Source organism: Ixodes scapularis, unplaced genomic scaffold (genome assembly GCF_016920785.2).
Source record: "Ixodes scapularis isolate PalLabHiFi unplaced genomic scaffold, ASM1692078v2 PGA_scaffold2__306_contigs__length_199485367, whole genome shotgun sequence".
In the NCBI taxonomy this organism is placed as follows: Eukaryota; Metazoa; Arthropoda; class Arachnida; order Ixodida; family Ixodidae; genus Ixodes; species Ixodes scapularis.
This window is the reverse complement of record NW_024609857.1, coordinates 41,486,969-41,504,531: the sequence shown is the minus strand read 5'-3', so window position 1 is coordinate 41,504,531 and position 17,563 is coordinate 41,486,969. Positions and strand designations below refer to the sequence as shown.

Below are 17,563 nucleotides of genomic sequence, written 5' to 3'. Positions count from 1 at the left end.
CAAAAACGGCCAAGGCTTTCTTTTTTTTTTTTTTTTTTATAATACCCAAAAAAAAAGTTTAATGAAAAGTAAAGTGGCAAGTAATCGGTTAATTTAGAGTAATTTTTCGATTACTTTTTGTGGCTGTAATTGTAATTGTAATCGGTTACAATCGGTTGCTTGTTTCAGTAACAGTCTGCTGCAAGGTGATCGTACCTCACCACCGTAAGTTTTTCTTCAAAGCCTGTGTCACACTGCTTATACATCATACAAAAAAACTGTCTGCAAACAGATTCAAACACGAGTCACCACGAGATCTGAGCTTCGAATGCCGCACGGCAACGAGTTCAAGGAGACACATGGCACGCGAATATTAAAAGGGCAACACGGACTTTACTATATATAGTATCAAGCCTTGTGCTCAGGCTCATAAAACTACGCCAAACAATTAACGTGCAAACAAAAAAGCATTATGATCATTTTTATTTTAAAAAAATCAGATTTTTTTCTTTTTTCTTGAGTTTTATATTTGCTACAGATTGCAGGCGCGCTTGTAGCGCTAGCCGCAACATGTCCAGATGAAGATCTCAAATTTAATAATTAAACAAGCATCACAACTTGTCTATCTACGTCCCCAGAGCAGCTGTTCACCGTTCTGCCACAATACACAAAAATTTGTAAGTAGAAGAAAACATACTAGGTAGCGCAAACTACCGCCCAATATAGGCTCCAAGCCTGAGAAAGAAGCATTTATCCATCCATTCATTGTTCCCCGCTCCCTGGACATGCTGTTTGGTTGCTTCGGTTGTGAATCAGAAAGTTGAAGCTTAACCAGCTTAATTGCGGTGATATCCACCAACTGGTTGTGGACCAGTTTTAATTCATCGTCTTAAGGACGCTATGTTAGCGAGGCATGTGGAGCTCCTGCGGGCCGCGTATCGCTGCCTCGGTCATAGCAGCGTGCGCTCGCAGACGTTATGCTCGTCGTCTGCACCAACACGCAGGGACGGAGACGTCGAGAAGGTGAAACGCAACATCGAAAACGGGCCGTCGCTGCAGCATTTCATCGCAAACTCGCTCAGCGAGAAGCAGAACGACCTGACTGAAGGTGCAGAAGCGCCTCATCCCTACGTTCGAGAGCCGGACGTGCGAGTGCGGAACAGGAGCGGTGAGCAAACTCGATCACTACAGTCGTGCGAACTCTCCCTTTTCCTGTATGAAGTCGCGTGGGTGTGGCAAGAGTGAACCCGAACATTCCGTCCAGGAACGAAGCCATGTTTTGCTGGCTGCACTGAGCTAGTGTGACTAGCTAGAGTATTATATACACCATTTTGTCGTAGGTAGCGTCATTTTAAAAGCGAGAGAGAAGAGGGGAAATGCCGGTGTACCTGCGCTTTCCTTCTTGCTGGTGCGTTAGAAAGAGAACCTCCCGGATGAGAGGCTTCGCCAGTGTTGAGTGTATGCATTGCCCTTCGTGCTTTCTTCTCTGTTTTAAACTCCCATACTTAATTAGAGCCGCGGGCTTCGATGGCGACAGTCCTTCGGTCATTGGGACACCATTGCGACGACAGAAAGCGTTGAATACTGTCCGAAGACCTACGTAGCTTGCACAGAATCAGACAAGTGCGGCTGTAATTTCTTGCTGCAGAATACTGCAGGGAAAGATAGAAAGCAGTGAGCTGCCTTCGATCGTTCCCTGCAGTATTCTTATTTCGCGAGTCCTTGTTCACATTATATTTAATTGTTGTGGACGACACAAATTGTCAAAAACATTCTCAGTGTACTGCATCTAAAACGACAAAAAACTTGAAAGAAAATTCAATCAATTCTATCGCTGTCAAATGATACAATATTTGGAGTACTTGCCTCTGATTTCTGTCGGTGGCGTGTTCAGTGTCGCACTTCTGGCATCATTGCACTGGCGGATGCCATAAATAGGGGCAACAAATATTCTCTGTGAGTTGAAAAATGCTATCCGTGGCACACAGAAAGCTCCCGAAGTCAGATACCCAGCACTTTGGAGCACACAACCAGCCCACACAACGTGGGAACGGCGCCCAGAAGAGCCCTTTCGCCAACGTTTCTAACCAGTCAGCATGGTTGCGGAACCTGATGCTCTCTGGATGGTGAAGGCAGCTCACTCTGGTTTGAAGGTGTTTATAAATATTTTATTTCAGGATCCCGTCTTGACAAGTGTGCCTTTTGTCGAGAACTGGAAACAGCAAAGTCGAGATGGGCTTATTGCCGGAGTGAGTCGATCAGTGATTCAACAATTCGAAATTGATGCATGAGCATATTTCAACTTGCAGCAACAGAAATTGAAGGTTCCTTTCCAGCTACATTATGTACTAATTTTCAAAATAAGAAGAATTGAGTCGCGTTGTGACCGTCAACATAGGTTCACGGCTCTCTGGTATCGCGCAGGAGATCGCAATTCAGGAAAATCGATAGAACAAACTTCTTGACAATTTCCAGCCACACCTGGCGGCAGAAATGAGTCTTCACCTAAGTGTTGTAGATGACAAAATCGAGTCAGAGTCACCATTCCAAACATTACAATATTAAGATAAACTCAGTTACAAAAAGTTTCAAGCTGAAACAGCAATTATCACAAGAAAACTTGCATGCACCTTGCAAACGACCCCATATTCATCAGCGGTATACAGCGTTCGGTGCGCGCTCCATTTGCAAAATGTTCCGAGCATAGTCGAGAGGATGGTGTTAAGGAAAAGTCTTTTCGGTTTACGGAAACAACCCACTGCAGCCGAAGATCAGAGTCGTGTGGAAATCGATAAAGACATTGCGGCCGCACTCGCCTTGCCGGATTCCGTGCAAGCTTTGTAGGTCCTCGGACAGTATTTGGCACTTTCTGTCGTTATTCGGGCACCCCATAACTGAGCAATGGTGTCCCAATGACTGGGGAACTGTCGCCATCCAAGCCCGTGGCTCTAATTAAGTTTGGGAGTTTAAAACAGAAGAAAACGCAAACGAAGTTCGGGCAATGCATGCACCCATCACCGGCGAAGCCTCTCACCTGGGACTTTCACTCCTTCTAACGTACCAGCAAGGGGAAAAGTGCTGGTAGCCCCTTTCCCCTCTTCTCTCTCGTCCTCTTTCAGTAAAACAATCTATAGGTCTTAAGAGCACAGTAATACAATCTTTTGATCTGCATGTCTTGCCGACAACATGGCTGACAAAGCAGCTTGGCACGAGTCACGTGGTACTCACAGCTCCAGGAGGCGCCTGCCCTATGGGAGAACACATAAAGATCGACACAACACGGCTGATTAAAAAATAAACACCGAGTTCACACTTTTTTCAGCTAGTCTATAATGAAGTTGGTAAAGCACTAAGCACATTATCAAAATTTTCATAATATCGGATACGTGTGAAAATTTTGAGAAGGCAATTTCCAAGGCAATGGCGTTTGAAGCAGACTATTTTTTTACGCAGCGGAGATTGACTTTTTGGGTTTGCCGGCGCGGGTGACGTGAACGATGTGATGTTTTTTTCGTGCATTTTCCAAACAGCATGAGACCGTCGATGCATAGCTGCTTACAAACTATCGTCCTCCACTGCACCACGTCATCTGCTACATAATGCCGCCTAGAAATTAAAAAAAAAAAAAAAGAAAAAAAAATTATGTTCTTATTATGGCACACAATTTCCTCACGTTCCCCATGCAGTTGTGACTAGAGTTAGAACCTTTGGGCATTCGCCGCTAGTTGCCGAGAGATGGCGTTCTATGTTGTGCTACTCCAGTCCTAAGGGGCTATATAGTGCTCTAGGGTGACCTAGATTGAGTTCCCGAAACCTATCACTTTTGTGCCCATTGTGGCTTATCTCCCCCCAAGTTAATACAGAAAACTTTTCCGCTGCCCTTTCTGATGGCACCTCTACCTCAAGTTTCCTACCAAAATATCTTTGAAACAAGTCCCCAGCAGGGGACACCAACTTTTCGGAAAGTGGTGATGATACATCACTATTTTACATAGGTTTGTCTGTTCCTTTGTGCACAGTCTACTTTGAAACCTACGGATGCCAGATGAATGTCAACGACACAGAAGTGGCCTGGTCTGTTCTGAAGAGCGCCGGGTTTACAAAGACGGAAGACGTGAATGTGGTGAGCTTACGTGTAATTGTTTTGTTGGTGCGAAACATGTTGCAGAAGGTTTGTGTGGAGTGGATAGGTCCTTCAAGTGGCTGCTGATGTGATGTCAGTGCAAGCCACACACATTTGTGTGGCCCTCAAATCCTTCGAGTTTTCCCACCTTTATGCACAAATATTTTGAGTGCAGCTCGAAAAGCAAGAAAAACACTTCCTCGTTTGACTCATACTGCTCAAGCAAAGTTTGCGGAATTTGAAGTGCAGCCAGTGCAGTTTCTTACCTTATGACAAAACGAGTAAAGCAATCTAAGAGTTCAAGAATTCAACCAGAAGGAAGAGGCTGTCTTCAAGCCTCTCCAGTGCTTATTCCTCTGTGGATCTTTTGCTAGATGTGGATTCATTTGCTGCGGAGCGTGTTCATGGGTGTGCTGGTTGATTGAGTGTCCCAATTTCAGGCTGACGTCGTTCTCATCATGACCTGTGCCATCCGCGAGGGTGCAGAGTCCAAAATCTGGTCGAGGATAAACCAGCTAAAGGCCCTCAAGAAGGCCCGCAGGAGGAGTTCAAGAGGACCCATGCAGATTGGAATACTCGGTACTGTGTCAGTCTTGGGCTGTCATATTTCCCTCAATGTCGTCTGACAGTTGAAAGGACAAAGGAAAAACGGTGGGACCAAAACATCCCTACAAACCGGACTCCATTTCCCGCAAAACCAGAAATAGTGGCGTGTCCATTCTATAGCATGCACAAAACTGTGTGTGTCTTATTTTTCTTTTTAACTTTTGGCTGGTTCGTGAGAAGAGTAACTGTTAAGAAAAAACCCGAAACGTTGCAGATAGGCGTAACATCACGGACAGGTGTAACACCACAAACAGATATCGCAGACAGAGCCTTTTCTCGCTAAGTTAAGGGGGAGCAACGTTTCCATTGAAGCCTCGTTTAATTCCAGAACTCGACAGAGACAGATTTTCTGTTCAGTTCCGTAAAAATATACAATTACTTTTAAGGCATCTTCAAAACCCCGAAAAAATAATGTGCTTCCAACGTTCCAGTCGCGTGGCTTTTTTTTTTCCTCGGTGGTCGCAGATTTTTGCGATATTTAGGAAATCTTTGAACGCTCGTTGCAGCGTCGGTAATTACATTTATATTTTTCCTCTTTCAGGGAAAGTGCATTTGTTGACACAATTGCATGTGCCGTATCAAGGCAGTTAGAAAGCAAAATGATATTGGGGGGTAAAGTGTCCCCAACATATTGCACGGGTTCAGCTGACTGCACTTGTCTCGACCGTAACACATTGTTGCACCCAAGTCTTGTACATGGAACACGCCCCTCTCGCATGCTTGACCGCCAGACGGGGGCACATCTCTTGCGTACAGGGTGCATGGCTGAGCGGCTGAAGGAGAAGCTGGTGGAGCGCGAGAAGGAAGTGGATATTGTGGCGGGCCCCGACAGCTACAGGGACCTGCCGAGGCTCCTCAGGGTTGCCACCTCGGGTCAGGTTGGGGGTGAGAGTCCACCTCCCCTTGAAAGGGATCCCGTGCCTTGGGCTACACAGCGTCCTATGCGGTCGTAGCATGGTGCCTGAAATGCATCTCCGACCTGCGCGTTTACCACATTCCAAAAAGTGGTCCTGTGATTTCCAACGAAAGGCATCGTGCGAGCATCTAGTTGTCGCCGACTGCAACCCGGGCAGTGTTGCGGCAAGGGTGGCAGACGCCTGTCGCTCTGCAGGTCGCTCTCTAGCGTGGGGATAGGAAGCTTCTGGAGGCAACATGATGCCCCCAGAGGTAAAATTAGAAGTATGAAGGGACAACGATGACCAAAAGTAAGAGACGCTATTGGACGAAAAGGAGAGCTGACTTGACGCCGACATCTGTTTCGGTCACCCTCGGGGCCCCGACAGTCCACAGAAGCTTCGGCGGCCAGGAGTTCAGACGTTGTGACGACGGCAACGCTCCCTGTGCTCGCTCATAACTTTTTGCCGGGACTTCTAGCGTCGACCGTTAAGATTGCGACGTCCGACGGTGTGACGTGCACGCTTCTGCGATGTCTGTTGGCCATTTGGGACCACTTTTGATGTGCGGGCGAGACGGGACGCAACACGCGCCGGTCGAAGGTGCGTTCCGGATACTGTAGTCATAGTTGGAGATGTCGCGAACCTGCCGACAATGGTGTTTTGTTTAGATTCGACTCACTAACTTTCGTCACGAAGGTAAACCAGGGCTTTACTGAAATTTGATGCGTTAAAAAACGCATGCAAAGTAAAAAAAAATTTTTTAAGCAGTCTAGATGTGAAAAGAGTGTTATAAAACGAATTTACAACGAATAAAAAAATTTTAGAGCTATATTTATGGCGCAAAACGAATTCGTAGTTGGCACCCGCGGGAGCCGTTGCGGGTCACGTGGTAGGCCTATGCGCGGTCAAGCGGCGCCACTGTCGCCTCAAAGTCACACCGCACACTGAGCGTGGTGCGCCTCCATTTGAACGCGTTTCTCCATGCCGCCGCCACGCAAACTCGTCTGCTCCGCTGCGCCGCCACCGTCATCTGACCGGTGTACAGGTCTATCATGTCTGCTTGCACTTTTTCATGAGCTTCCTTTGGGCTCTAAAAGTTGCTTATTAATCTTTGTTTTTTGTTGCACTTGAAACAAAGATGAATAAGTATTTTTTAGAGATGATAGGAAGCTTCCGAAAGAGTGCAAGTACCACGTGACAAATAGTGGCCAGTCACATGACAAATGTGGCCACTTGCCGGCGGGCGCCAACTGCAAGTTTGTATAGCGCCGTAAATATAGCTCTAAAAATTTTTATTTTTCGTTGTAAATTTGTTTTATGACTTCCTTTTCATAGTCAGGCTGTTTAAAAAAAAAATTATTTTTCCTTTGCATGTGTCCTTTAAGGCCGGTTTTCACGTTTGCGTTTGTCCGTGCCGAGTTTGCTCCGTAACTGAAGGCACACTGGTGCCGTCGGCCGGAAGACTCTTAACACTTACGACCTCTATCGGCCTGTCTAATGCGCGCATTGGTTGTCTCCTTAATTATTGTCATCATTTTACTTTATTCGTTAGACTGCACCGCACCTTACCCTCGATTGAGCGGTATTTCTTTGTTTTTGGCTTCGATTAACAATGGGAAAAATTACATTTGCTCCAATTTGGGCCAGCAAATCTTTTAAGAAGATCACAAAAATAATGCCAGTTAAAAATCTCGAAACTAATTATTGCCTCTATTTCCTGGCCAACTCTTTCTGGCAGGAGTAATTTTGAAGAAACTTAACTCCAACGTATGTGGTAGTGCACCAGTAGATAACGTTCTCCAGTTGCATCCCGTGCCGACCAAACTTATAGGATTTTCACTTCGTTGCTGCTTTCAGTAAACGTCTTGCTGTCATTGGACGAAACCTACGCAGACGTTGTTCCTGTCAGGCTGACAGAAAATGCCAAGAGTGCCTATGTGTGAGTGTCATCTTATCATGCCACTAGGGCACCTGAAAGTGCCCCTTCCAGTATAACGGAGTAAACTATTTATCCCAAAGTATAGGGCCCTCGCACCTGACATCCATTCCAGTCCAGCGTGTTCGGAAAGTATGAAATCTAATGTCAGTAAGCCATCTTTGGCCTTGCCGATGACACTTTTGGCCATTTTCTCTATTCGTTTGCACAAAAGCAATTCTTTCTTAGTGTCGACCTTGGCGTTGGCACAAAAGCAGAAACAAGTTTGTGGCTCCGTCGATGACAGAACCCAGGAAGTTTGATCGAGGGCGTAATTGAAATGTAAACTCGGGCTTGCTTTGGTTTTTCCCTCTTCGGAGCCGCCTTGGCAGGCTATGCAGCGTCTGCCGGGGCAGTTTTGGCCACCGACAAGCCAACTTCTCGAGCGCCGGTTGACTTGTACATAAAAAAAACAGAGTACCAGCCGATGCTTTTTCATTTTAGTCAATCAGGACACGAGTGAAGTCATGCATTCTGGGAAACACTGCCTCCACGCATGAAAAGACACCGGGCAAAAGCAGAGAAATGCCACCTACATAGGCTCTAGGGAGATTTCCATGCCAGTAGTGTTGCATCCAGGGTTGGGCAGTATCGCGATACAAATGTATCGCGATAGTATTTCAGAAATACATTTTGTATCTGTATTTCTGTATCGCGATACATTTTCTCCGCCAGTATCTGTATTCCTGTATTGAAATACATTTTGAATGTTCCTCTGTATCGCAATACAATCAGGGTGAAATGTATTTCGTTACATTTCTTGAGAAATACTTCCTCCCCCCCCCCCCCCCCCCCCGAAAAAAAAAAAAAAAACAAATCAGAACGCTTTTTTTTTTCTTTTTACTTGTGAGGGCACCAGGGTCAGGGAGATGCTTGGGCATTGTTACCATGCTGACCAAGGTTCCTTCCGTTTCTCCAAACTATTTTTCTATGCGTCCTCTTCTCTCTTCTGAGAAGTGTTGCGTAGTACGGCGACTCGAACCAGGTGGCGTGCCAGGAGTGGAGTCAGAGCATCTTGTGCCGCAGGTTTTTAGGTAGGGGTTTCTTGAGTCATTGTTTGCTGGCATCCAAAGCTCGCTGCTAACCGTCTCTCTTGCCTTAGCGTACACAGTACACCCAGCCGGAAAAGCTGAGTCACAGTCCGTTGCAGCACGAGCCTGGCGGTAGTTCGCTTGAAATAGTAGGATGACTTACCCAGTGAAGTTAGACACATATTCGAATGCGTCTGCGGCTGCGCCCGTAATATTGCACGGCTCAAGGGTACGTCCTCTGCCGACGTGAAAGTGACCTGCTGTTCTGGTGATCCGAACCCAGGAAGGAGCTCAGACGTGGCCTGTCTGTGCTGACCCAGACTTCATACACCTGCGACTCGTCTCGAGCGCGCCGTTTCTCGGACAGCTCGCACCTGTGCCGGCAATATCAGGTCGCCATCCATGAGGTTTCTATTCGGAGTATGCAAGACGAAACTTGGACTGCAATTCATGCGTTGGTGGTGGAGGGTCGGCAGGAAGGACCTTCACAACAGGGATGCACAGTATTGTTTTTTCAACCGTAACAGAAGATAAGACATGTGTTTCAGAATGCTTCAGGTGGTCTACTATTCTCGAAAATTCCAAATGACACTGCCTGCATGATCTTCAACCAGGTAACCTACAACGAAAGTATGTATTGTCCTATCATACAGCAGCGTGGTAAAGTTTCATGTTCAAGGCCACACGTACAGATAAAAAATACCAGTTCATCCCACCGTGACGTCATCTGATAAATGTTGACAGTTGCACAATGGGACAGGGCATGGTGACGCTTTGATGTGATTTAGAATGACATAAAATTTATTTAGAGGTCAATGTCTTTTCGCATCCCTCGTCAGACAGACAGGATGTCAGCTAAGGGACCGCGGTCATTCCTTGATGGACGTTTTTTCGAGCCCATTGAAGACTCCTCGTCGTCCGAATTCACTACCTTCAAGGCTAGGTGCCAAGCCTACGGGAAAGTAATTTGGGGATCAAAAACTTGCACTTCAAGCTTTATCTCAGTTGGCGTCTCAAACAAATGTGAAAAATGTATTGCAGTATCAGTATTTCTGTATTTGTATTTCCGCCCTCCCTAAATTGTATCCCTGTATTTGTATTTCCAAATACTTTTTGACTCTTTTTAAAATGTATTTCCGATACGTATCGCGATACACTTTTCCAGATGTATTGCAGTATCAGTATTTTAGCTACTATTTTAATGTATCCCAGTATTTGTATTTCCAAATACATTTTTGAGTATTCTGCCCAATCCTGGTTGCATCACAGTCTCGTGCAAGGGCCCTGTACTTGTTTAGCTGAACTTATAATCTGGAGCTACTATGTGCATACTCTTTCTTATGTAAGATCTCTTGTCACTGTATTTGGTTTTCTGCCACGGCGCAGTTCCATAATGCGGGGCTGCAACAACATGTGTACATACTGCATCGTGCCATTCACGCGCGGCCGGGAACGGAGCCGCCCGGTCACCTCTATCTTGGACGAAGTTCGGGCGCTTTCGGACCAGGTATTTGCTTGCTGGCTTACAGCTTACTACTATAGCTACCATCACGCCTTCTGGGCTGACCCAACACCTCTAAGGCATCAACATGTCTTTTAAACCAGTACCAGTGGTGCTAGGAACACCCAGTTATGGTATCAATTTCAATTCCAATTACAGTTTCTCAGAAAAAAGCAATACAGTCACCGACCTGTTTTTCACATGCCGATAATTCGGACTTGTTCAATATTTCGGACCTAAAGGGGGGACCGTGACCTACCCGATAGAAATAGTGCATATTCACGACCGTTGTTTCGGACACTTGAATTCCGAATGTTCGATTTTTCGGACAAAATCGTCGGGAGCTGGAAGCACCAGTGAGAAGCCGCCATTTTAGATTCTATGTTGGCTGCACATGGATTGGCTTGGTTTTGCAGCACTACTTGAGTGCTGCTAAATCCTATTGCTTGGTGATGCTATACGGCTTTTTTTTTTCTCTAGCTGTGCATCATTATCATCATTGTTACCATTTTGCTTTGTTCATGTGCCATTGAAGTCAATCTATCAATTAATCAATCAATCTTTTATTTGCACAAAAGAAAAAGGGGGAATGCAGGAGGCGTGCACAGGTAGCGGATAGGTCTATAACCTGCACACAAGGGCACCTACTAGCCAACCTCCTGAGCACACTAGGAAATGCAATTAAATAAAGAAGGATGAAGTTTAGATTAGAAATGAAAATGGAATAAATTTATAAATGAAAGGGATGATGTGACTATAGGTGCGGAAGAGCATACGAAAGACTTCTGGTGAAACCACCAAGGTCATCAGTGGTTTGAGGCAAAGGTGGGCATGTGCGCCCAGAGATAGAGAGGTAAGTGCCCACAGCTGATAGAAAGAGGAAAGAAAGCCTGGTGTTGTCGAGTATGAGCATGAAGGGGTAATGGGAGGCCTGTGCGACCTGAAATCCGTGGATCCGAGGCTAGATATGAGCCAGCCATAGGAGGCCCGGTGGTAACGGCTAGGAGGCGGATTCGTGCCACCAAGCGACAATAGCTCTGCTGATGCCGACCGAGAAACTGCATGCGCACATTGCAGTCTGAGGTTGGATCGCGACAAACCAGCATCCGCGTTGTGCGGCTCTGAACACCCTCTAAGATCTTGATGTTGTGTTGATTAGGGCCCCAGATGAAGGAGCAGTATTCGAGGCGCAGAAGGACTAGGGCAGTGTATAGTGTCTTCGGAACATCCTGTCCAAAGCGCCGCAAAAACCGGGACACAAAACCTAGGGTTCTGTGAACCCTGACTAGGATTCTTGAGACGTCACGACTGAAGATGAGATACACCCAGAATGTCAAGTGTCGGCATAGGAGGCAAAAAGGAATCCACCAAACGTGTAGTTCGGGGGCTGGATTTGCTTAGCCGAACTAATATGCATCGCAGCACATTTGTTGTAACTGATGGTATGGAAGTTCATGATGGAACACCACACTAGCCTGTCTAGATGGGCCTGTAGAGTTACATCATCGGTGGGCGAGCAAACACAAATGGCCAGGGTGGTGTCATCTGCATATTGCCTGGTGAGGACCTTATTTGACTGGTTAATGTCGCGAACATAAACACTGAATAAAGTGAGGCTGAGAACCGACCCTTAGCGTAGGGCACACTTGATAAACTAGGCAAGGCGCTGGACACGGAGCCCTTGAAGGCCAATTGATAACTGCACCCTGTGAGAAAGAAAGCTATCCAGTTCAGGAGATCACCCCCCTGCCCCACATTCATCGAGCTTCCTGAAAAGACACTCATGGTTCATTGTATCAAAAGCAGTACAATAGTCCAGCTGGACAACATCTGTGGCATAACGACTGACCATGTTGACGCTTGACGTAATGGCAGATGGAAACCAGGGCAGTCTCGCAGGAACAGTAGCGCCGGAACCCAGGCTGTGAAGTCTGAAGCAGCTGGAGGCTATCAAAGTGGTGAAGTACCTAGGTGCTCGTTGATAATCCGCTCGAGGATCCGACAAAGGAAAGAAGTGATGGACACGGGGCTACAACCGGATATGTCGCTTCATGACTTGCCTTTACCCTTAAAAACCGGAGTAACCAGGGCCTGTCACCAGCCTTAAGGGAGTGCCGAGTTCTTCAGAAGAAATTGGCAGTCTGCAAGGAGGGAGGGCAGAACATAGGGCCAAGTCATTTTGAGCAGGATGGGAGGGATACCATTTGGGCCAGGTGACGCTGATGGTTTGATGAGGTGTAGGGCGTCTTCTATGTTTGCGGGAGTGATAGAGAGAGATGGCAGGATGTCAGAATTTGGTAGCAAGAGTGGCTTAGCATCAAGACCCATACATAGAGAGGAGGCGGAAGCAGGTGAAAATACCAATGCAAACTGGTGGCCCAACATGTTGGCAATTTCTACGGATGAGGTGATGAGCTTGCCGTCAGAAATGAAAGATGGCTCCAGTCGGGTAGTTTGAAGCTGGCTAATATGCGAACAGAAAGCTTTGGCCTCTTTGCGTGCCCCTAGGGCAATGGTCCTGTCAAATGCTGCAGTCTCTGCTGCGCGCAGATCAGCCTTCAGGGAACACTGGAGCGCCTTGGCCCGTGAGAGTGAGTCCGTGCGCTGCAATCGGGCAGCACACTCGAAAAGCACCTTCTTGTGATGAGCAGCACGAATTGCTCCTTGGTAATCGAGGGAGCACGGGAGCGTCGCCGTCGGGAAGAAACATGGGGTACACACCTGCTGAGTGGCGGGTGTGAAATCACACTAGAGTTCCATATTAGCTAAGCAATCACCAGACCTGTAGCCAAGGGGAGGGCCCTAGGGGCCCTCCCCCTGGCTACGGGCCTGCCCGAAATTTTGGTGGGAGAAGGGGGGGGGGGGGGGGGGGGGAGAGAGAGAGAGAGAGAGAGAGAGGAGGGAGAGAGAGCTTTTCGGCTTTGCGGATGTCAAGCGAAAGGCCCTCTTTTTTTCTTTCTTGCTTCTTACAAACACGTCGGTTCGAGTTATTTAGTGTACACAATGGCCCACCAGTTTACGTCCACAGCCTCCAGATTTGACGCAGAGGTAGTTTTCACATGCAAATCGAGGCTGGGAGACCTGTGCAAGATGCTAAACAGAAAGGGACTCGACCCGCCGCCTTGCTGCACCAAGAAACATACTAACAGGCTCACCTTGTGCAAGAGTGAGTAAAATGTTCCAGGCCCATGTCCTGCGGGCGCTGAATACATCAGCCAAACGGGTCGCTGCGTAAACAACCAGCTCCGGGAGCATCGCAAAGAAGTAGAGCACTCCGCACTCAACAGTCAGCACTCGATAGACACGCAAGACAGGAATGTCGCGACTGCGCTCCCAACTCAAGGCGATGCTGGTAAATCTTCGTTGTGAATACGTCAGGAGGGAGATAATAGAAGCCTTTCAAATGGTGACGAACCCTTAAATCATAGGCTCATCCTCTCTTTTGCTGAGAAAGTCCTTGGGGCCCCGGCGTCTTGACTGATGCTATTTTATACCTAAATCGCCTCCTTTTCCTCCCCCACCCCCCCTTTTCTTCCAATGCATGGAAGTTGTGGCCTCAAAAAGTGGGCTCCCCCCTCTGGCTACCGACCTGAGTCAGTGTCTATTCTGGTCATACACCACGGTGCGAGATGTGCTAGCCTTGCCGTGTGATCATGATCAGTCCGATGAAGCTTGCACGCGGAACGGGCTGAGTGTCCTTTACAGGGCAGAACCAGGGCATTGAAAAGCTCAGTAGCCAGGTGGTCACTTCCAGAAAGGCCAGAGTACACATCACGAGAAAGGCTTTGAGTCGGGTGGGCACAAACACAAAGTCAAGACAACTGGAGCAAGGTATGTAGGTGGGAGAGTGGCGAATCTGGGGAAGTCTCGATGTGGATGCTAGGCTCAAAAAAACTTAATCAGTTGTGTCGGTTGGGATGGGTGCATCAGTGCTTCACCCGCCAATAAGACTATTGAAGTGCTCAAACAGCAACACTTCATGGTAGGGCTTCACCAACACCTTCATGTGGGATTCATAGAGGATCTTAACGCAGCAGCACGGGTAGAGGGTGTACAGCAAGCACAGACAAAGGGTGAACTACCCTTTGGGTGACAAAGCTCGAGAAAGATGGCTTCTAATTCCTGGGGCTCAAGGTCAAGCCGCCCAATGGCTGGGAGACTGGACGGCAGAGCGATAAGTATGCCGCCACCTTGGGAGCGACAATCACGCCGATAAATGGTCGGGAGATCAGCCAGAGAGTTCCGCATCGCAGACACTGCTATCCAACCACGTTTCCATGAGAGGAAAGATGGTGTTGTCCGGAAGAGCAGATGAGACGAGCTTAAAGGTGAGGTCGGTCAGCTTGCTTCTCACGCTCCAGCAGTTGGTATACCAAAACGCAATGGACTTGTTGAATGGATTGTATAGAGTAATGCCAGAAGGGACCACATTTTGTTGTGCCAGCCCGGTTTTCAAGGAAGGGGCAGTGATGCAGGGAGGGTCAATAGTGTCACTGAAGAAATTGGAGAAATGAAGAATCCAAATAAACAGCCGATGCAGTGCCAGTGATCGGAGGAGCGACCGAGGGTTCGGTACTCAGTCAGTGTCATGTGTACGCACTTCCAATGAAATCAAGCATTGCACATATCGCAACACACGGCTGCTTGAAAGTTGAGGACACGCTTCGAGCAACGGTCGCACGTAGATGGAGGACCGGGATTAAGGGCAACATCACCCCCGAGAATAATTGAGGGACAATGAAGGAGCGACGAAGATAGATATGTGTCAAGCAGACAAGAAGAACCAGCAATGTAAGGCGTGGCCTAGTCATCCAGCTGGGAGTAGAGGGGTCCGTAAATGTAGGGATGGTCGTGGACTTAGTTGTGGACTTGTGCCCCTTATCTCGTCTCAGTGAATTGTGTTTTCGGACTACGCTGGCTTGGACTTCATGGCCCCACCTCTTCTTTGGCCGCCGTGAAGTGTCGCTAAGAAGCGCGGAAGGTATTCAACCATAACGCTAGAAAAGAGGGCAGCGATTCTCAGCGTAACCTGAAACAAGGCGCACAGTCATAAGCTGAAGCAAAACACAGTTTACAGTCTAAGCTAATTATAACAGACCTGGTTACAACAGACATTTGAATATAACATACCGATTTGTGAAGTTCGGTTGGTTTTCCTCTATGTACCATTGACTCAACTTCATATCTGCATACAGCATACTCCTTTTACAACAGACCGAAATCTTGGTAAAAATCAAGGTCTGTTATAACGAGCTTAGACTGTACTGCTTTCCTAAGCCCGCTTGGACATAATAAAGGCAAATTTTTTAATTTCCTGATTTGTCGGACTGCTCTATTGTTCAGGCGTTTTTTTCCGGTCCCTGCGAAGTCCGAAAAATCAGTTGGTGACTGTAACAGCAAAAACTGGAATCGGTGATAGTTTCTTGTCGACTATTACAGACTTCAGGGCAGTGAATACGATATGAATTCAAATGTCTCTGTTCTCAGTTTTGAAACTGGCACGACATACGATCGTTCCAGCTATGGTGATCTTATGTATAGTCTGATTTATGGTAAAAAAATACCCTGCGTTCTAGTTCAATGAACCAAACAATAGTGTTAGAAAATGCCTATGACAAACAACAGTGTCGGATCTTGTTCTCGTCGTTGTGCATGCGTCCACTTTTGTGTGTTGCTAAAGAGCCTTTCTGTCTTTCCAGGGTGTCAAAGAAGTGATCCTGCTTGGACAGAACGTCAACAGCTATAGGGACACGTCAGCCGAAAGTCAGGCGCTGATCGCACGCCCCGCAGCGGGGGACGGACTCCTGAGTCGCGGGTTCCGCACCGTCTACAAGACGCAGTTGGGCGGCGTGAGGTTTGCGGATCTCTTGGACAGAGTCTCCCAGGTGGACCCCGAAATGCGGATCCGCTTCACGTCCCCTCATCCGAAGGACTTTCCCGATCAGGCAAGCCCAGCCCCAGACATTTTGTTTTTAACGTGGAATGTGTTATATATATAACACATTCTGCATTAAAACAAAATGTCTGGCTGCTATCCATTTCCTGTGATGTACTCTTGTAACGGAAGAGTGTCGCACGAGTGCTGCGTCAGCGTTTTGCTGGAACACTTGTCCTCCCTGATGGGACACCTGGCTTAGTCAAACGGTGATGCGGAGCCTTCGTTCAATCTGTGCCCCAAGCTGGCCTAAGCTAAAAGCTGTTGAGCAAACACTCGCACATATGGTGGGAGAGTGCACAGGAGTTGAGGGGAAAGAGAACAAGCATTTGCGTCGGGGAAAGCTGGGAGACGCAAAACAGCACGGTCGAAGCTGGGGTGTGCCACTGCGAGAGTTGTTAACTTTGCGTTCCACTTCCATCGGAGGGTTAACTTTGGCAGTGCTTTCTTTTGAAGGTGCGGCGCACAACAATGTTCATGCCGTAGAAGCACGAAATCCGTACCAAGTTCCCACATGCAACATCACCGCAAAGCAACCCACAATGCATTTCGCATCACGACCATCTTTGCCACAACGGTGCAGAATAAAATTTTTGTTTTTAAATGTCTGCTTTTTTTTTCTTTTTAGTGTTTTATTTTAGTGGAGATATACAGTCGAATCTCGTTAATTCAAACTCGAGGGGACCGAAAATTTGTTTGAATAAAGCATAGTTTGAATTACCGAGAGTTTCCTCCCATAGAGACGCATAGAATGGGACCTGCATGTTAGTTTGAATTATCCACAAGTTTGAATTAGGAGGGTTTGAATTAACGAGATTCGACTGTAGATTAATTGAAGTTGGCTAGTAGTTAATGCAGCTGTTAGCGTATTGAATAACATGATGGTGGTCATGTAAGGCCTCACATTTCCTCCCTTTGCATAGGTGTTGGAGGTGATCCAGGACCGGCACAACATCTGCAAGCAGATCCACCTGCCCGCTCAGAGTGGAAACTCCCGGGTGCTGGAGACCATGCGCAGGGGCTACACCAGGGAAGCCTACCTCGACCTCGTGGCCCATATTCGCACCTTCCTGCCAGGTGGGTGCGGCACCAAGACCACAGCGCTTGAAACACACCTCCGACCGGTGTGTTTTTGACACATTTTTATTTTTGCATCTGTATAGGTTACAGACGCTGGAGCTATGGAAATAAAGTCAATGCATGTTGACTTGACAGGGCCTTTTTCCCTGCGCACATAAATGAAAGAGCTAAAGGTCTTACAGGTTTACATCCCATACTATACAAAAACTAGATACAATGATTTAGGATTTATAGAGTAAATGTCCACGTCATCTACGCAATATTGATTGAGCATTGAGGGTAGATTATGTTCTAAAGACTGGAAGCTGTAGATTGTGCAAACAGGAAGCACTTTACATTCCTCGGGGTGGTGGCCATCCTATCCATTCCTTGGGGCTGCAACCATCCTATCCACTTCTCAGGGCGGGGTCATCCTATCCTGCACGTACGTTGAAAGT

At 47.2% G+C, this 17,563-nt stretch overlaps 1 protein-coding gene across 2 annotated transcripts in view; it reads left to right on the top strand.

Moving 5' to 3' along the window:
- The first annotated feature begins 735 nt into the window (after positions 1-735).
- Positions 736-17,563, top strand: part of LOC8030397 (mitochondrial tRNA methylthiotransferase CDK5RAP1) — a 32,618-nt gene continuing 15,790 nt past the window's right edge. Inside the window, exons 1-8 of one of the 2 annotated variants that reach the window (XM_029987071.4) lie at positions 736-1,147; positions 3,999-4,102; positions 4,543-4,681; positions 5,465-5,593; positions 7,462-7,543; positions 9,997-10,117; positions 15,811-16,056; positions 16,970-17,123. In XM_029987071.4, the coding sequence (XP_029842931.3) occupies positions 880-1,147; positions 3,999-4,102; positions 4,543-4,681; positions 5,465-5,593; positions 7,462-7,543; positions 9,997-10,117; positions 15,811-16,056; positions 16,970-17,123 (1,243 nt within the window). In that variant the 5' untranslated portion in view covers positions 736-879. The remainder of the gene's footprint in view (positions 1,148-3,998; positions 4,103-4,542; positions 4,682-5,464; positions 5,594-7,461; positions 7,544-9,996; positions 10,118-15,810; positions 16,057-16,969; positions 17,124-17,563) is intronic. The other variant, XR_006077953.1, reaches the window with a different exon arrangement.